The 21,437-nt window shown below is 36.8% G+C and overlaps 1 protein-coding gene across 7 annotated transcripts in view; it reads left to right on the top strand.

Annotated features, from left to right (window-relative positions):
- The window catches only part of PRDM2 (PR/SET domain 2), a 127,741-nt gene that overhangs the window by 14,476 nt on the left and 91,828 nt on the right, over positions 1 to 21,437 (top strand). For 2 of the 7 annotated variants that reach the window (XR_006276390.1, XR_006276389.1), the window contains exon 2: positions 7,208 to 7,281. Coding sequence is in view for 1 of the 7 variants with exons in the window: in XM_043500041.1 (XP_043355976.1) it covers positions 7,273 to 7,281; positions 7,508 to 7,572; positions 20,300 to 20,342 (117 nt within the window). In the remaining 6 variants the exon portion in view is untranslated. Of the gene's footprint in view, positions 1 to 106; positions 175 to 4,875; positions 4,923 to 7,207; positions 7,282 to 7,507; positions 7,573 to 20,299; positions 20,343 to 21,437 lie in introns of all 7 variants that reach the window. The other 5 variants (XM_043500041.1, XR_006276388.1, XR_006276393.1 and 2 more) reach the window with 5 other exon arrangements.

The following is a 21,437-nucleotide window of genomic DNA, read 5'->3' as shown; positions in this document are numbered from 1 at the left end:
TATTCCCTGGTTCAGAAATACCCTGAATTGTAAAACAGATACTATTTGTTGAGGATACTCCTCAACTAAGTCATATTATCATTCTTTTATTTTTGCATGTGGATAGCTTTCTCAGTCTGCAGGGCACCGTTCACACGAGAGAACAGTCTCTTCCTTGAAGAGCTTGCAGTTCAGGTTGGTTACTTCAGTGGTATGTAAAATTGTCACTTTGGAGAAAGAGGGCAAAAAGCCTTATACGTGACATTCATGATTGGTCCTGGGAAGCAAAACGCCTTGTGCCCTGTATTAAATCATGCTCAGTATAGGATTTTACCCTTCTTTGGGGTGGGAGATGTGAATAAGTAGTTTTAGCAGATTTTACATTACTTAGTGCTATAAATGATGTGATATTAAAAGAAAATGAATGTTCACATCCTCTTAAAAACATAAAGAACTGGCAAAGAGGTAGCTGTTTCAAGCTTTTGTGAGTGGCCTGGGTGAAAGTTAAAGGGAGCAGTTAGAGATAATACAATGAAGAAAGTAGGAGGGGAGTGTAGGATAAAATGAAAGAAGAGATGGGAACAGGCACAGAATTAAAGAGGCTTGAAAGTAAGGACAAATGGTTATGGAGAAGAGACAAATGTAGAAGGAGAGGACATGCTGGTTTTCCTTGCAGTTTCCAAAAAGTGGGTCAAATTCTGATCTCAGTTACACCAGTTCAAAACTAGAATAACTCAATGGATTAATTTATACAGTTGTAACTGAGAGCAAAGTTTGGCCTAACCATACTTAACAATCTTCTTTTGCATTGATGAGCCCAATGTTTTAAAAAGAAAATTATTGCTTGGGCATGGGTGTTTCACCTTTCTCATACATTTTTACAGTTGAGCCTGTGTTTAGTTTTCTAAAAGTTCCTTGTGGTAAGAAAGTCTTGATTTAAAGATAGAAAAACCACCATTTTAAGGCCAACCAACAAAACATCCTCCTTTATCTTTCTATGACCTTCATTTCCCCTTATTCTGTATGGATGAGAGTGTAAAGTTAAATGCTAGGTTTCAGAGTAGCAGCTGTGTTAGTCTGTATTCGCAAAAAGAAAAGGAGTACTTGTGGCACCTTAGAGACTAACAGATTTATTTGAGCATAAGCTTTCGTGAGCTACAGCTCACTTCATCGGATGCATTCAGTGGAAGTTTAAATGATGCTTCTGAGAATGTTTAAAAGGGAACTTCAAAGGGAAACTCAGTATTGAATTGAGTCTTGAAATTTGTGCTGAATTGTATAATGGGGAGTTTGGGGGAATTTGACACTTAAATCTAGCCGTATCTCAGTTCTAAGTTGCTCTTTGCAGTTCACCTTTCACGTGACTTTTAAAAATTAAGGGGAGTTACACATTCTTCCCAGATCTATTGGAGAGAACACTTCACAGTCGTATGGCCATAATGGAAAATAATGGTGGACCATAGTAGTTTTTACTGACAATACAGTAGAGTCAAACCTTTTTTTCACAGTAATGATAGTTTGACAATAAATATGTTTCTGATGCACTGTAATTTTATGGTAATTTAACACTGCTCTGATTATTTAGCAGAATGAATTGGGAAGCAGTCGCGTAATGAATCAGTTCACTTTGATCTCTCAGTATTGTTTTATGGCAGTAGTATGCTCCTCTTGGTAGTGCAGTGGATTTAAAATCTCAGGCTGCATTAGGTAGGGTGGAATTGCTGTAACTTAATGTGAGAATAGTGACTGCTCTAGTTTTCGGCAGTTAATTTGTTTTATCAATGTTGCTGGGAAAAGTGAAGAGATAATACCACTTAGTCAGAGGGCAGTTGTAATTGCAGCTGCTGAAGAATGTGAAAATTCTTAATTTAAAGATGTGTGGCTGGAAAATGGGCATATGACAATTATAAATGTGTTCACTGATTGTCTGCTACACTGTTGTTAATATCTTGCCATGTAATGGAGATAGAAGAAATGTTAAATTATCCTTTTGTATGTTATTAGTAGAGTTTTTTTTGCCATCTAGTGAACAAAGGCAAATATATAATATACCAAAGGTCTGTACGTTTCACAGTTAATGTCTAGGCAGGCTGTTCTGCAGTATTGAATTATTTCTTTTACTTGTTTTTTTACTTGAAGGAGGGAATTCTTAAGCCTTTCTTATATTTTTCCCATGTTAATTTTTATGTAGTGGAAGCACCCTTTCTGCTGCTAGTCATTGCAGTGATTGCTTAATGCTAGTCAGAGTACATGGACTGCTACATTTAAGGAATTACAAGTTAAGCAAAGGACAAGTTATGTAATGTCACTTCTGGTTTGAGGAATTTATTATGTTGGTATCAGGTTACAGCTTCCTCAAATATTTTCCAGTTTTTAATGCTTGCATTGTATCAGTTTGCCAGCAACGTTTGATCAGTTGTTTTTGGTGAAAGACTGAAATCTACTGAGCAGGTGCTGTAGGTCTATCCTATAATAAATATAATAATTTAAGATATTTTTCAAGCATACAGCTTAATCAGTAATGAATACAATATGAATTTAGTAAAGTTTAATCTTGGAATCATTCTTGTATCTGGTGTGTATAAGCCTCACCTTCCATAATTACAATGTATTTGAAGTTTTCTTGATTTGATCGGCCTGTTGCTGTTATCCTGTCTGCTGATCAGCAGCATCAAATGGGTAATATGGAGTTTTTAAAACTTGAAAGTGACTCTTAAACCCCTTTTGGAAGTTACAATTTCATTTTTATTAATAAAGCTATTTTACAAGGTTCTGGGGTTTTTTTTGGTTCTTTGCAAGTCATTTAACAACCACCTGGAGAATTAACTAGGTGGCCATTAAATGTCCAGAAAACTGTCTGGGTGGTGAACCTTATTGCTTTAATTATAGCTGTTTGTTGTAAAGGAATCTGGATTTCCTTCCAAATTCCGATTTGTTCATGTACTACTTATTAAAGATTATGTATTCTAGCATCTAGAAATAGTATTATCAGAAATGAATGTTATGAACATGAATTAGCAAAAATAGAATGTTTGAGATACAGCCATAATTTAGAGTACAGTATTTGATATGGACACTTTTGACGCTTTGTTCATTTCCGGTAGTATAGTCAATGTCTGAATATTATATTCTGGTCTGTGTTATTGACTGAGCTTACCTGGTGGATACAACTGTATGTTACTGTTGAATGAAAACACTGTCAGCTAAAATATGTATTTTACCTCTTCCTAATCTGTTACAGCAGTTCATGTGAGATTTTTTCCATAGTAATAACACAGTTGTAGTCTATCATTTTTCAAATATTTCCTTTTAGTGTGTTTGTGCTAATTGGAATCTGGTATGTCAGGATTCTCTTGATCATAAATAAAAGTGATGCGATTTCCTTTATTTTTTCTTAATTTTTATTTATGTAATGATTTGTGAATTTAGTCCAAAAATTATCCTATATGTGGTGTAAAAGTCATTTTATCTGATTATGTAGTTAGGTCCTTATCCTATGAACATTTACATATGTTGAGTAAGGCTTTGTCTACACTAGCACTTTTGCTAGCAAAACTTTGTTAGTCGGGGTGTGAAAAAAAACACCCCCGACTGACATAAGTTTCACCAACAAAAGATGCTCTCCCACCAACGTAGCTACCGCCATTTGTTGGGGGTAATTAATTATGCCTGCAGGAGAGCTTTCTCCTACCAGCATAGAGTGGCTACTTGGGAGGCCTTACAGCGGCACAGCTTGCAGTGGTACAGCTGTGCTGCTGTAAAGTCTGTAGTGTAGACATAGACTAACTTTACATATCAGTAATCCCTTTGTATTCAGCGAGACTTTGTACATGTACATGCACAAGTGTTTGCAGAATCAGGGTCTTTCATTTTATTCGGTTTTCTAATTTTTAAATCTTTTTTGGCTGCCTAGTGGAAGTTGAAGATTACGTTGTTGCTGTTAAAAAATAACTTGTGTTTTGTGTCCTGATACTATCCTTGCTGTAGGTGTAAAAGGAGCCAAGTGACTGTCTAGGAGATTATATTTAATAGTCTTATTCTTTTTCATAATGAATATTGATACATTTTTGTAATAGAAGTTAATTACATTCTCTCCTAGCAGTTTAACAGTGAAATTCATTAATTACAAAGTATTGTCAAATGCACCAAAATACAAAACTGAAAAGGATTTAAGAAAAATTCTCAAATCTCTTTCCATTATAGATGGGACTTGTAACAAAAGTGGTTAAAAAAATTTAACCACCAAATTTCAGTAGGTATTGCTATAAAATCAAATTCTAGCTATACTTATGCTTTAGGCTTAATTTTATTTTCTCTTCTAGTTTTCTGCCTTGAAGGTACCTAGTTCTTGACTTTGGTACCTTGTTGTAGTAGTTTCAAAAGTAGCTAATAGCTACTGTGTATGTTTAGGAAATTGTCCACAAAAATAATATATACATTTTTTTTAAAAAACGCAGTACATTGAAGTTCACTGTCTTCTCCTCATATTGTTAGAGACATTGTCAAGAAGTGTAGACAGCTAGCTTTTTAAAAAGTTTAATAAAACATTTCTATTAATATTTAGTTTTATAAAGATTTTCTTAAAAATACCATGACCATTTTGTGTGTGCTGGATTTAAATACACCTTTATAGTGTTCTCAGTATCATAGAATTAAGTTAGTATATGAAAACCAGGGAGAAACTGTCTAGCTCCATTGTCCAGATAGAACAAAGTTAAAAAATTAAATAGCGTAAAGTGAATTAGATGTTTACATTTATTTCAGTGTTAATAGTGTGTCTATGATTACCTTATTAACACAGGTAAGAAAGCTTTTTTTTAGAAATGACTTTAATCTGACTGTTTTCATTTAGCACCTATCCCTCAATGCATACGCTTTGTTTACACTTATTTTCAGTCCGTGTCAAATAACCAACGTTCAGTGGGTGAGAAAGTGGTGCTGATGTAAGTATGCCTTTTTCAGGGAATGTTTTTATTCCTCATTATTTGCATTAATGGCTTTACAGTTTCATAGGTAAATCAATTCAAAAGGTGTTCCCTATGCATTCAGTTTTGAATTTTAGGAACATTTACTGGTATTGTGTCCAGATTGTTCCAGCTCAACAAGATCGAACACAAATGCTAACATATCTGTATAACAAAACAAAACCATGCTCTTTATATCAGGAATTTCTCTTGGTGTTGAAGCAAGATATTGTGAAAACAAGACCTTTATTTTACTAAAAATATAAAAAATTGAGTCTTTCACACCGCAAAATGTTTTGAGTCCTATATTAGTCCACAATATTTTATCTATAAATTGACTTAGATATGGATACATAGCCCAATGGATCAGTTAATAAGTACTTAAACAGCAATACTGCTAAAGTACTCTCAAACCTTTTCATGATATAGGCTGCATGTTAACAGAGAAGTTTGTCATACTGTCTACTTTTGCTTTACATATGATCACACCCTCTGTGTAACAAGCCATCTTTCCATAGACCATTAGTAAGTCTCCATGGAACCCTAGCAGTCCATAAATCATATTTCAGGAACCTCTTGAGTAAAGTATTTAAGTAACAGTATCTAAAGGAAAAACTACAATATTCATGAGGGAGAGGCAAGTAAAGGTATCGAAGCTGAGGGCAGTATGGGAGGCCCCTGAAGAAAGACTGTGATAAAACGTAAGACTATGAACCTCAACCAAAGGACTAGGGGTCAAAGGGACATATTGATGACACTGCAGGACTTAACAAAATCAAAATGTTGATGCCATTTGGAAGCTGCTGAAAATAGAAATGAAAAGCATTGAGTCTTATCTATTTTTCTTGGATCTCATTGGTGCTGCCAATCTGGAAAGTCAAAGTTTTGGGTCAAGGAAAGTTGTGAACATATTGGGACTGAACATGAAAATGAAATGTTTTTGAATGATTTGTGCCTGCTTGATGGGTGCGCTGAAATCTTTTGGAATATCATAGTTAAAGTTCCAAAAAGAGGTCCTTCTTCGAATGTCCCAGAGTTATTCAAAAATCAGTGGCTGATCCTGCAACCGGTTCTGTTAAGACAGACCTATACCTGTGGAGCAAGTTGCCAGATTTAGGTTGGATAGTTTCTCAGCCTTTTGTCTAAACGTAAGTGTAGTAAGTGGATTGCAGGCCAAAATGAGTTATTCATAGAGGACTAGAATACAGTAAGAGGTTCTCTTTTCAAGGAAAGTTTTTCTTTCATTATAATTCATATGATCCTCTATTCTTAAGAAATCATTATAGGTATATACATGACAATATCTGCTATGTTGTTATGAGGCATTTCAACCTTTTGCGGATATAGACTAACATGGCGCTACTCGGAAACCTTTCTACCTTTGTATAATTCAGAGAAGTGAGGAATTACCAGTAATTTATTTTGAGTGTTTTGCTAAAACACATTTTAAATTAATTGTAATTTTAACATTATTTAGCCCGAGCATTTGAAAACATGTATTGTTAATATACCGGTATTAGTGATTGTTATCTTGCTTAAGAAAACTGAAGTCAGGAAAGTAACAGGAAAAATTGTACTTTCATAAAATCCATTAGCAGTGTAGACACCAGTTAATCTCCAAGAGAAATAATGTGGTACAGTATATTTAATTTACTACATGGTACTAAACAATGTTCATGTAACAATTACAATGTACTTGCAATAATGCTTCCTTGTACATAAATAACAGCAAATAACTACAATCTAAGGCGTAGTGTTCTCCTGATAAATATAGACACAAGTCATTGGGGCCCCAAATTTAACTTAAAGCTGTGTATTATTTATGGAAACATGCTTTTTCAAACCTGGGGCCTTTAATGTAAACTGTGCAGCTAAGTCCTTTCAAAGTGCTACCTATGGGGGTAAGCATCATGACTGTGTAGCTTAACTAAAATAAATCATTAAATTAGACTAATTCTTCAGCAATGCTTTCTATTGCAGAATGCTAACAGAGCTAATTTGTTTATAAAAACTGTTAAATCAATGTCAATCATCTGAATACAGCTTGTCTCAGTTTTAAAAGATGCCGTAGAAACCTTTCTTTGGGTTTTAAGATTAAATTTGAATCAGTTATAATGACAATGTAGTAGTCTGAAGCAGATTTGATATAAAGTAATAAGCTTCTTTTTGATAAACCCCTTTTTAAATAGAGCTCTACAGATCTTTATTTAGTTTCAAATCACTGTAGGTAGGCGTGTATTACAATTGTCTGTTTTTCTTTTTAGGGCTCATGTAATCACAGGAGTTTCTTTGTTGTGTGTATCTTTTCAGAACACAACAGGAATTCAAAATGAATCAGGTGAGTTTAAATGTAAGACTTTCAAAGTACCTTATTTAGATGTTAAACCAGTTAATTATTACTAGGAATAGTAATAGTGATCCGCTAGAAAGCCAAAATGTTAGTCCTGTTCTTTAAAACCTTTGATTTTGTTAAATCTCATAGTCCTTTTCCATCCACAGTGTGGGTGTATGTGAAGTTGATCTCATTTTATTTATTTTAATTGGCTTTCCTGTGTGAACTCCTGTGTGAATCAGATGTAAGATATTGCTGCTGGCACCACTTACAAGAAAACCTCTCCAGGAGACCCATGTCAGTTTGTACTTTACTTTTATTGGTTTACCTGCTTATAAGAACATTTTGAAAATTGCAGCCTTCTGTCTGTTTTCCAGTTTCAAACCCACAATCATCAGAACCTATTATGAAGACTGAAACTGATTCAAGAAGAAACCTTCACACTGTTATATATCCTTAAAATCTCTGAAAAGTTAAGAACATACATTGAAATATAAGCATTTTTCCTTATAGCATGCCTGGATATACGAATATATTGGCGTGAGGTTTTTGCGTGTCCTGTAGTGTGGTGTTCTAAGCAGTGATACGATATATGATTTTATTTATTCTGAATTTACATGAAATCATTAAGACTATTATATTTATGTTTGCCAGTTGTACATACTTGGGTTATTTAAGAACACTTATGAAATAGGTAAACATTCCCTTTTAATTCTTACAAAGGCTTCTCTTTGGATGGAGCTAAAAAAATCCCTTCTGACTGTGAATGGAAGAATAGGTTATGATACTAAAGGGACGTAATCAGTTTTTGAGTTTACTGAAAAAAATGACCCTGAGCAGATGTTTCTTGTTTCTCTGGCCAGAAACAACCTTGGTTGCACAATGACATAAAGAACTTAGTTCTGCACCTTCTTTTTCCTTGATGTTCACTGTTCCTAATGGCTGGCTTTATCACCTTCATGCTCCCAACATGTCATTGAGGAATAATGTAATTATCTCCATCAACACAGAACACAGGTGCTACTTCTCTGAAGAACACCAGACCACTACCATTACAATGGACTAATTATAACTAATTACGGTTTGAAATTGGCTGGTGGGATTTCCCCTCTCCTGCTCCCCTTCTCCTATTGTGTTGTGTGGAAACAAAAAATAGATTTATAATATACAGTAATATAAAAAGATCTCTACCAATGGAACTATCCAGCTTTTAAAGTAATATGGTAGTTATAGTTTATGCATTAACACTTGTGCTATTGTTCTTTTGCAGTCAGGTATGGGATGGTTGGGGGAAATATCTCATCACTGTTACATGTATAATTGCAACCAGACAACTTCCTTTGTGAGGTATTTTTGTATGTACTCAGCAATATGAGAGAGGAGAACAGCTTGTTGCTGTGTAGCTGCTTGAATAGTAAGTGGTGTAGTTCTACTTCCGGTACACTTTGGGAATGGCTAAGATTCTGTAAGCTCCAAATTCTAGATTTTGGTAATTGCTGTTGGTGGTTCTGCTTCTTTCACATATTTTTCAACAATGATTTATTTTTAGAGTTAAAATATGATTTCCACGCTCTATAAAAAAAAAAAAATCCTTCTGTGAAACTGCTGATATTATTTATTCAGTGCCATATGTGTGCTTGGTTGTTTGCAGTCAAATAAAGGTCCCTGCCCCAAGGATTTTTTCCTATAGTTTGAAATCTTTTTTGGCATCTCGCACATTCAGATTTGGTCTTCAAAGTGTAGAGAGTACATATGGCTTCGTAAGGTTTAATTGCCATTCAGATTAATTATATATTTAGCATCAGCTCTGTGTTTTTGTTTTTTTTGTAGTGCCTTTGTGATTTCATTCACTATCAACAAGCTGTAGTGCCAGGTCTATATAAGAGCTGTCTTTGATACCTGATGCCAAACATCTCTCAAGTGCCCTGTTCTCATAGTACTTTAATTCTTCCTATTTCTGCTTTTGGTCTAACTTAAACGACCCCCAAGCTAATTGGAGTTTTTTTTCACTCACATTATGCAGAGGGACATTGTGCCGCTTCCTGTGGGTATCCACAGTTTTGAGGCACCCTTGCTACCAATTGCCTTAGCATGAGGAAGCTTTGTCTATGCCTGCCATGAGTCAGCTCCCTGACTCCACCAGCCCTGGGCAACATAAGCACTTCCCTCAAGGGCTTGCAGGTCCTGCTGTCACTATAGGTTAGCGCAGGGGGCAGCAACCTTCAGCATGTGGCCCATCAGGGTAATCCGCTGTTAGGCTGTGAGACATTTTGTTTACATTGTCCATCCGCAGGCATGGCTCCCCACAGCTCCCAGCGGCTGCGGTTTGCCCTTCCCGGCCAATGGGTGCTGTGCGAAGCAGTGGGCTGCAGGGACGTGCTCGCCACCGCTTCCCTCAGCTCCCATTGGCCGGGATCGGCGAACCTTGGCCACTGGGAGCTGCGTGCCTGCAGACGGTCAGCGTAAACAAAATGTCTTGTGGCCTAACAGCGGATTACCCTGAAGGGCCGTGTGCCGAAGGTTGCCAACCCCTGGGTTAGCGATTGGCAAAACCCCAACCCTTGAGTGTTCAGTCCCTGTCCACTGGACACTCACAGTAGTCACAGATTCACTGCTTCCAAAGAAATAGTATACCCAAGCTTACCAGTTCAACCTCTGATTACTGCTCGGCTTAATGCTGGCATTTACATATGCTTACCGTGAAATCAGGTATAAGTTTATTTAAGAAAGCATAGAAATTCAATAGAAGCAAGTAAAAGTATTGGAAACATTTGTGAAACAATCTTCATACACGTTATAGATTCTAGAGTTAATTAACAAGATACTCTCATGTCTTTTAGAGTATTGCTCATCCTGAATCCTTAGTGTTTTATAGCCACCCTGGCTGTGACCTCCTTTCATGAGAAAAACATGCTGTCAATTTGCATCCCAGATGAAGGATTCCATGTGTCCTTTTTGCACTCCAGATATACCAGACCAGTCCTTTTGTCTTTGTTCATAAACAGGACACCACATTCCCCACCCACCTGCTGTCTGTATCTTCGTGTAGATTTCCTGTCTTGTAGATTTTCCACTCCCTTAATTTGTGTCTGGCCCAATACGCAAATAAATAGGCGGCAGTGTGAGGCATACAATACATAAATAGCCAGACAAGGAGATAGGTGTCAGTTACCTCCTGTCTGCAAGGAACCTCTCCGAATTATGTCACCTCCTGGTAATCTGCCTTAACTCTAAGACCAGAAGAACATACTTTTCAATATAGATACATAACTCCTTACATATTATTCGTACATACATTTTTGTAATGATTATTGGTAGAGACCTCACATGCCACCCTTTGTTGAACTATTATGTAGATATCTGATCCGGGGCTCCCTGTACAACCCTATACACCCATTGTGCACACTGCCAGTTGGCGCCAAGGGTCCCTGGTCACAGACATTTGTTTCCTGGATCACTCCATAACATTCTTGAGGTAGACATAGAAGATGTTCTAATGAAGTTGTTTAGGTGAATAACTTATTTAAACAACAAACCTGGATCTAGCAGAGGATACTAACCAAGCAGACTGCAAAAAGCTACAAAGGAATCTCGCAAAACTGGGTGAATGGGCAACAAAATGGCAGATGAAATTCAGTGTTGATAAATGCAAAGTAATGCACATTGAAAAACATAATCCCAACTCTACATATAAAATGATGGGGTCTAAATTAGCTTTTATCAAGAACGAGGTCTTGGAGTCATTGTGGATAATTCTCTGAAAATTCTCAGTGTGCAGGGTATTTCAAAAAGCAAAGAGAAAGTTGGGAATCATTAAGAAAGGGATAGATAATAAAACAGAAAATATCATATTGCCTCTATAAATCCATGGTATGCCCACATTTTGAATACTGCATGCAGATGTGGTCGCCCCCATCTCAAAAAAAGATGTATTGGAATTGGAAAAGGTTCAGAAAAGGGCAACAAAAACGATTAGAGATATGGAGCGGCTTCCATATGAGGAGAGATTAATAAGACTGGGACTTTTCAGCTTGGAAAAGAGATGACGGGGGATAAGATAGAGGTCGATTAAAATCATGACTGGTGTGGAAAAAGTAAATAAGGAAGTGTTTACTCCTCATAACGCAAGAACTAGGGGTCACCAAATGAAATTACTAGGCAGCAGGTTTAAAACTAACAAAAGGAAGTATTTTTCCACATAACGCGCAGTCAACCTGTGGAACTCCTTCCTAGAGGATGTTGTGAAGGCCAAGACTATAACAGGGTTTAAAAAAGAACTAGATAAATTCATGGAGGATAGGTCCATCAACGGCTATTAACCAAGATGGGCAGGGATGGTGTCCCTAGCCTCTTTTGCCAGAAGCTAGAAGTGGATGATAGGGGATGGATCACTTGATGATTACCTGATCTGTTCATTCCCTCTGGGGCACCTGGCATTGGCCACTGTCAGAAGACAGGATACTAGGATAGATGAATCTTTGGTCTGACTCAGTATGGCTGTTCTTACGCATGCATCTCAGACTGCATTAAGATTGTATGGAGAAGACATCGCATGCTATCTGGGATATTTGTACAGGTGGCCATTTAAAAAAGGATGGGAGTATATATTGCTTAAGTGAGCAAATGACACATACTCTTAAATATCAAATCAGAGTTCTTCTGTGTGCATTCACTTGTTACTAATATCCCTTCTTAGAGACCCTTTCAGAAACAGAAACTAACATCACTGCCAATAGGAGCAGCTGCTGCAGCAGCCAAAACATGCATCTTTGGACAGTCTGAGAACTTCCTACAGTTTTGACTAGATTGTCTCTGCTCTGTTATAACTGGCTGTTTGCGCCAAACCCTCCTCCCCCGGCCCCCCAATCGCTTGTAGTATCTTCACCTCTGCTTCAGTGCACCCCTACCCATCTTACCTTTTTCTCCCCTGCCCCTCTCAACCCTTTCTTTTCCATGGCCCCTCTTCCTTGACTTTGCATTTGGTTTGTCGCCTCCTAACAGCACCTACCTTAAAAAAAATGTGGAACTAACATTTGCTGGTATCCGATTGTGTTATACTCCTTCCCTCACTTTGTCTGTCTTGCCTATTTAGATTATAAGCCCTTCAAGGCAGCGACTGTCTACTTCTCACTGTGTGTAGAGTGCCTAGCAGAGCGGGGCCCATTCTTGATTGGGCCTTAGGCACTAACATAATAAACATGATTAATAATTATATTGCTTCAGAAATGTCTTCAGAGATACTGTCAAGGACGGCTAGTTGGGCTCAACATTTTATTTTAACTTTAGTCTTCTGTCTATATAGGCAAAAAGAAAAGGAGTACTTGTGGCACCTTAGAGACTAACAAATTTATTAGAGCATAAGCTTTCGTGAGCTACAGCTCACATCGGCTGCTACTTTGAAACCTGTCTATATAGGATTCACTTCCACCCCTTCAAATGCTTTTTTGTTGGTTTTTCTAACATTTTACCTTAAATGTTACATTTTACATTTTACATGTAATGTACAATTTACATTTTAAAATTTACATTTTAAATTTGAATGCCAACAGCTCAGTATTTATCTGCGACTTCACATTAACAAGTGTAAAAAGTAGTAATGAAGCTGATGAGTCATTCTGTTATTCAGTGAGTGCTAGCTTTCTTGAAGTATTCAAGTAGCGGACTCTGAGGAAAATGTTAAAACAATACCCACTGTTTTAGGATTTCTCTTTCACTCTTTCAGGCTGGTTCTATCCAGATGTTTAACATTGCTTGTAGCACATGCACTTATATAGTAGCCCCATAAAATATCCCAGAGGTAAACTAATTTCTTTTATAGCAAAAATTATTTGAATGAGTTTCTTCAAAGTCTGTGAAAAGTGACTGAAACCATAGTATTTCTGGATTATGTTTATGTAACTGCATTCAAGTTGCAAATAAATGGGGTTGCATTGATTTTTAACTGAGAACAGCATTTGGTCCATTGTTTATTGTATTGAATAGTGTATTTGGTTACTTATTAAGAGTTCTGTTTTGGAGGTGTAAATCTACTGTCATGAACTGGGCCATTGTCAATGCTCTTGAACAAATGATTTGTGAATTCCGTTAGTACAGTGGAGGTGGAATTCAAACTGCTATGTTGAATGACTTTTAGATGCTAATCTCTTCGAGTTTGTAAGTAAAAGTAAATTTAGGTACTGATTTGTATTTTAATACCTGCAGATACATGTAGGTCACATGCTCTGTTACATGCTCAGACTGTTCTGAGGTTTTTGAGGCTGAAGGGTAGTGCTAGTATTTAGGGAAGAATTTCTGACAGACCTAAGTGGATAATCTAGTAAAATGCTATACAATTTTGTCCAAACTAGTTGACTCTGTACTATTTATTTTTAAAAAAAAGATTCATGAGAAATTATGTAGTTAAATGGGGATTAACATTTTTAAAATGAGCAGTACTGGGAACATGTCCTGGTCTGCTACCATCTTCTGGCCCTGACATACTGGGAAGAATCAGACCTTAAAATTACTTAATTCTGATTACTATCTTGCAGTTCTTCATGTATTCTAGAAGACACCTACTAGCCAGAGACCAATATGAAAAATAAAATGAGGGGTCACTAATGAAGTCCATGTGCAATACCCCGGTACGAAGCCCAATCCCATTTGTCCGAGATACTGGGAACGGGAAAAAGGTGCTGGAATTCCAGTCACCATGTTCTGTAAGCTCAGGTGCCTTCTGCTTCTATATTTGTTTAAGGCTAGTAAGTGTCTGAAAGTCACAAAATGTCCCCAAAAAGAAAAGGAGTACTTGTGGCACCTTAGAGACTAACAAATTTATTAGAGCAGAAGCTTTCGTGAGCTACGGCTCACTTCATCGGATGCACAAATGCATCCGATGAAGTGAGCTGTAGCTCACGAAAGCTTATGCTCTAATAAATTTGTTAGTCTCTAAGGTGCCACAAGTACTCCTTTTCTTTTTGCGAATACAGACTAACACGGCTGCTACTCTGAAACCTGACAAAATGTCCCCATTACTCCTGCCTTTCTCTGCCTGCTGAAAGAGGAAAGTAACCTTTTCTCTCCTTCCACGGACTTCTAGCTGCTGGAGGTTAGGAAGTATGGTAGTCTCTACCCATCACCTGACCTCTTGTCTATGTATATTTATATATTCATCCACCTGGGCATGAGGCATGTGTGTGGACTGCCTCACTGTCAGAGGATGTTAAACTATACTGTGCTAGACAGTCAGCTTTCAAGGTCATGAGATCCCAAGAGTACAGATTTATAGTGGAACCTTCCTTTAGAGAATTGCATTTACAGGTAAGTAATTTTCCCTTTAAAATTGCTAATGAGCCAAAGTCTGCATTTTTTATATAGACTACTTACTACATTTAAATAAAAATATTTTTTGGTCTTGAGCCTCCAACCCTCTTTTTGGTTTGAGTATTAAAATATGGTCAGAACAGCCATTCAAAAACCAGTTACTATATCGTTTCACAGGGCATTGCAAAGAACAGAGAAAGTAGAAAATGACCCTCTCTACATGCATTAAAATATTTACTCTTACATTTCTGCCTTTTAAATGAAACTTCAAATCTAAGATTGGTGTTGTTTTTATTTTAAGTGTTTGGAACTCAGATCATATTAATAATGTGTTAGTAAACATGTCTGATTTCAGCAGATCTTGCTTATGCTGCGTGTGTGGATAAGTATACATACAGACACACACAGGTTCATGATACAACAAATACAAGAATTTTTAACTTATTTTAGTATTTAAGTGCGTGAAGGTGCAGGGCAAGCCTCTCTTTTTATCTATTTTTTGTATGAAATAAAAAAATGGCAAAAAGCCAATGTTTTAAACTACTGGAAAAAAGTATCTAGTGACTCCTGCTGATGAGTCAAAACAAGTTTAAAACAACCTGATGGTGCAGGCCTCTCTTCGATACATTAATGCTTAGTGTTGATTGACAGCAGTGGAAGTTTTATTTTAGTAACTGTTAGGCAGTAGACATTTTGGGGTGTACTCTTTAAACTGCTGGATCGATGTTGAAACTTTACTGGTTTTATTTATCACTTGGCCACACAAGTCTCAAATGTTTAAATACACACCTATTACAGTAAATATATAGAAAATGGTATACCTTAGCCTTATTTACTATTATATGTTTTGGTGTTTGAATCTTAATATTGTGTATTTTTTCCAAATGCCTATTACTTATATTGAAAATATCTTACTACAAGGATACATTTCTCATTGCTTAAGTCAGATATGAAACATTTGTAAAGAAACATCCCAGGGATGGGAAAAACTCTAAGAAAACAAATTTGTGATGGGGGAAAAAACAAATGTTCTGAGGACAGTACCAATAGTTAATAGTGGGTAGATTACCCCATTCTGAGAGTACACTAAAGGGAGTGGTTACGTAGGTGGTAGATATCGAACTGTGTTGAATACTTAGCTTCAACTGAATTGTTAACACCATGTCTTCATTTGCAGGAACCTAATCATAGGTTGTCTGCTTATCTTTACATTCTAGATCTGCCATATATTTTTGCTTGAGGTTCTCGCTGTCTTGTCATTACTCTGTCAGTACTTCTGGCCAAAGGAAATGTAGCCTTCTCAAGGATATAGTATAGTCAATGTTGCTGATTAAATCACAGGACCTAGACTTTTCAAATCAGTGCAGCTCTTGAAAACCCAGCTCAGAAAATATTGTAATCTTCCCTAGGTAAAAGGGATACTAAAGATTATTTCCCAAACAAGGTTTCCCATTTATTTTATTAATGCTCATCATGTTCACTTAGTCTGTTAATTATTAAATTTGTAAAAAGGAAGACCTAGGAGAACTGAATATACCATATACTCTACAGTCCTACATGAAAATACAGTTAAATGTCAAAATATGGTCTTACACATTTCAGTTTTTAGCTCACTTCTTTATATAGTTGATTCCAAGATTTGCAGTAGTGTACCCCAAAGCTTCTCCTAAATTTTATTTCTTTTGTCACCTTATTTATTGAATGTAATTGATATGTACAATGTACACAATATTGACTGTTTTGTTTGAAAAACTATCTCAGATAACTACGTTTTTATACAGTACATGTAACAGTGATCAATGTGGTATAGTTAGTATCAGAGCTACACAGTTATAATGTTAAAAATTGTTGAAAACGCTGCTTATACTGATTGATTATACTGTGTACCTTGTACTGGGAAGCGTTTTACTATTTTTAATCTCAAACCATATCTTAAGGATTGGTTGTTTCTGGAAAGAGCCCTGGGTTCACAAGGTGTTGACACTGGAGATTGGGGGCAGGAGGGTTCAGTTTGTGCTTGAAGATGCACACCTGAATTTGGTGCATACACAAATGTGCCTGTAATTTTTTCCCCTCAAACATTTACCTTTTCATTGCTTAAAAAAAAAAAAAGCCATGCACTGGAAGAACCTTTTGAGTATGGGTATGCATATGAGCATTCTCAGCATCCCTCTGCTCTGTCTCCTATGTAGAAGCAAGGAGGATTTCAAAGTAGAGCACGGTTACCCAGGCCAGTTATGCAGTCCCCTGGTTTTGATTGATATTTTGATACCTTTTCTAGATATTTAGATTTGTTGTTTCCCTCTTTGCTACTATCTTTTACTGTGGCCTAGGATGAGTAACTATGGCCAGAATTTATCAAACTTGGATGCCAAAAGGTAGGTATTTAAAGATTTTCAGGTTTCAGAGTAGCAGCCGTGTTAGTCTGTATTCACAAAAAGAAAAGAAGTACTTGTGGCACCTTAGAGACTAACAAATTTATTAGAGCAGAAGCTTTCGTCAGCCCAATGAAGTGAGCTGTAGCTCACGAAAGCTTATGCTCTAATAAATTTGTTAGTCTCTAAGGTGCCACAAGTACTCCTTTTCTTTTTAAAGATTTTCAGTTACTGAAACATCTTCAGTTCCCACCTGATGCAGTTCTTTTAAAGAGCAATGACTTCAGTGAGAATTGTGCATGCTCAGTAACTTTGAAATTATGGGTACATTTATAAATAGCTTATAGAGTTAACATATTAATCTATGTTGTAAGCATGTTACAGACGTGTAGTACAAATAATGAGCACAACAGAAGATGTTGTAATTGATTAGAAGCAACCTGTTGGGCTTCTTAACAATTTAAAATAATTGATTAGCCATTTATTAAAATATCTAATAATTTATTAACCTTTTAGAACCTAACTTTTCCCATTAGTACACTCTGACCAAATTATTATTTTTAGTTATTATCTATATGTGGCTATTGGAGAATTCTGACTTCAGAATGTTCATTATTCAAATTCAGAATATTAGAAACATTATTATTTTGTGACATTTAAACTAACAGCAATTTATAATGTTTTTGTAGCAAAGTAGGTAACTGAGAAGCACTAAAATACATTTGTTTTCATGCTAATTTTTGGAGCTACAAGGTTAGTTGTAGATAGGAATAGTTCCAGTAATCCCCCCAGCACTCCTGCAGGGGTGCTATATGTTTTGGCTTTTGTAAATTTCCTGGATGAAAGCCTGCCTTTCATTTTGGTGCCTTGCTGGTCCAAGTCATTGTATTTTGCAGAATGCAAAGTGAACCTTCCCAATGTCTTTTATCAAGTTGAATTGTGCAGCATACATCGTGCTTGGAGCAAAATGGTATGGACTGGCAGGGAAAGGCATATGGAGAAAAAAGCAATCTGCAGTGCCTTTTGTGAAGTGTCCTTAAAGAGACACCATCAACTTCAAAAATCACCTTATTCTGAATTTTTTTAGTTACTACAGTAGAACCTCAGAGTTACAAACACCAGAGTTACGAACTGACCAATGAGCCACACACCTCGTTTGGAACAGAAAGTATGCAATCAGGCAGCAGCAGAGATGGGGGGGGGGGCGGGGGAGGGAAAAAAGCAAATACAGTACAGTACTGTGTTAAACGTAAGCTACTAAAAAAATAAAGGGAAAGCAGCATTTTTCTTCTGCATGGTAAAGTTTCAAAGCTGTATTAAGTCAATGTTCAGTTGTAAACTTTTGAAAGAACCATCATAACGTTTTGTTCCGAGGTACATACGTTTCCAAGTTACGAACAACCTCCATTTCCGAGGTGTTCATAATTCTCAGGTTCTACTGTATTGGTACGAGTAACACCAATGATTACAATAAATGAAAGAGAAACATTTTCCACTATTCAATTTCCTCTGTGCACTTCACAGCACTTTCTTTTGTAGTCAGTTTCACTGTTTGTCCTGTATAAATGACTTCCTCCTTTTTGCCTTTGTTTTCCACACAACAGACGAGAAGAAAAACTTATACAATTAAGAAATATGATTGCAAAAATTGACAGGGAGATTCAGGGTATGGTGTGGTACCTGAAACTACTACTTTGTTTTTTTTGTTTTAAATTGAATAGATTTCAACGTAATGTCCCTTAAAAAATCTGCATCTACCACAGTGGGGTTTTTATCCTATTTGGGGTTTCTAGGTGCTACTGTAATACAAATAATAAATAAGCAGGCTAATCATCACCCTAATCACTCTACTTGCATGTTACATCTCTTTTCCTGTCTCTTTTCTTATGTCCTGTCTTTTTTTATTTTTAAGCTCTTTTCGGACCAGAGAAATGTGTGGTGGGAAAGCACTTACCACATTGTGTGGCTATTACTACAATACAAATAGTAAATATTTATCCAGTAGATAGCATAGCCCAGCCAACTTGTGACACATTCTTCAACACCATATCATTACCATCTCTTGGTATCTTTTGACTCATTATATCCTAAACATAAGTCTCGGGTATAAAAAAGCTATTTGAACTGGTATAAAAGGTATTTGTAAATCTGTAAACAAAAGTAAAATAGGATATATTTTCTTTAACTATGTTTTTCACTTACACTGTCAATTTATGATGAAGCTAGATGAATTACAAGCCAGACATTTGAGACAGATCCAGCAATCCTGTGTAAAAGTACTCTCCTGTTGAAGAAAATTAGTTTTTACTAACCTGAGCTGAAGCCAGCTTATTGTTACGGCCCTAGCGAATTCATGGTCCATTTTGTTCAATTTCACAGTCATAGAATTTTAAAAATCTTAAATTTCATGATTCAGCTATTTAAATCTGAAATTTCACAGTGTTGTCATTGTAGCATCCTGACCCAAAAAGGAGTTGGGGATGGGGGGGTCACAAGATTATTCTCTACCCTTACTTCTGTGCTGCTGCAGGTGGAAGCGCTGCCTTCAGAGCTGGGCTGCTGGCCAGGAACCCAGCTCTGAAGGCAGAGCTGATGCCGGCAGCAGCACAAAAGTAAAGATGGCATGGTATGGGATTGCCACCTTACTTCTATGTCCCACCCCTGCAGAGCTGGGCCCTCAGTCAGCAGCTGCCACTCTGCGGCCACCCAGCTCTGAAGGCCGCAGCGTAGCAGTAAGCATGGCGTACTATAGTATTGCCACTCTTACTTCTGTGCTGCTGCTGGCTGGGTGCTGCCTTCAGAGCTGAGCACCCGGCCAACAGCTGCTGCTCTCCAGCCACCCAGCTTTGAAGTACAGAAGTAAGGGTGGCAATACCGTGACACCCCCCCCCCCACACACACAAATAACCTTGCGGCAACTCCCTTTTGGATCAGGACCTGCAATTTGAGAAATGCTGGTATCCCCCATGATATCTGTATAGTATAGGGTAAAAGCATTCAAAAGACCAGATTTCAAGGTCCGTGACACATTTTTCATGGCTGTGAATTTGGTAGGGCCCTACTTATTGTGGATTGTAATTGAGTAGATGTGTTCCTAATTCCCCACAAACTTATTTCATCTGGATTCATTTTTCTCTAAAATCACCACAGTGCTAGACTGTAAGAATCAAATCAACAGCAGACATAAGTTAAGGGAGAAGTAGATCAGCTGCTCTTCATTTCTTAATAAGCATAGATTTCATTTTTTTTAAGGCAAACAAGATAGTTTGACGTTTCAGCAGTGCTTTGAGAATAGTTAATGTAAATAAATGGTTAATTTAATGGTGACTGAATCTATTTTAATATAGAGTCCAAGTGGGCACAATACCACCAGTCCCGTGGCTTTCTCAGGTTTGTATTGTCTTTTGGGTACCTAACAGGTAAAATATGTTCTCCATCAGTGTGGCTTTATAATATACAGCTGTTCTGGCTGTATTGCTGATACTAATTTGAATTAATGTACTTAGCACAGCAGCTGACCAGCTTTCATAGTTACCTTTGCTGACTTACGGGGTTGTGCTGTATCATTTGTACAGATGAAAACAGTGCCTTCCCTGAAGAGCTCAGAGTCTAACATGACTCCGTTGTCAACTTTCTTCAAATATTCAAAGCTCAAAATAAAAATATTGAACTACCAAGTAAAGTCATATTAAACTTAAAACATGCTGCACCTGAAGAGTAAATCTCAACATGCACTTGCTTGCCTGACTCAATTAGCTTCTTTGGTCAAGGGTCAAATATTTAAAAAATGCACTTTGCTACTAAAACCTGATTTCTTCTTTTTCAAACCTGTTCGGTGTCGTCATGTACTCAGTCAAGGAGGATAGGCCACTGGGTCAACCATTACCTACCTTTTTATTCTGTGACTTGGGGCATGAATCTTTCTGTTTATGTATGTCTTGGCTAACAGCTGTGACACTGGCTTCTCTTACAGCTTAACACTTTTGAAAAAAAAAATCCTAAAATTTAAAAAGCTTCCTTTTCTTACTGCTCATTTTTAGAGAAGTTAAGTTCTGAATGCATCATTTGTAGCACTTCCTATAAATAAAGTTATGTATGCATTTTCTCTCTAAACTCTTTCAGTGATTTTAAACTTTCTCAGACTATTTACCTCTGGGATGATATTTTCTTGGGATTTTTTTTAAACCTAGAGCAAAAGTTGTGCAGCCATTATCCAGTTTGCAGAGTGTGGAAAAAAAAACTACACTTTTTAAATAAAAAAATTGTTTAGCAGACTTAGAACAACTCTAGCACCTCAACAGGAAGTTGTAGAAATTTGAAATTTCATAATGATAGTCTATAGGCTCTTCATATACCAATGTTTATATCAACTCTTTTTACAAATGTATTCATCATGCTCTGATCCTGCAGTTGATGGAGTGCAGGTGGATTCCTGTGCTTGTACAGAGTCCCATTAAAGGCAGTTGCAGAATTGGGGCTTTTATA

Source organism: Dermochelys coriacea, chromosome 18, assembly GCF_009764565.3.
Source record: "Dermochelys coriacea isolate rDerCor1 chromosome 18, rDerCor1.pri.v4, whole genome shotgun sequence".
NCBI lineage: Eukaryota > Metazoa > Chordata > Testudines > Dermochelyidae > Dermochelys > Dermochelys coriacea.
This window is presented reverse-complemented; position numbering and strand designations above follow the sequence as displayed.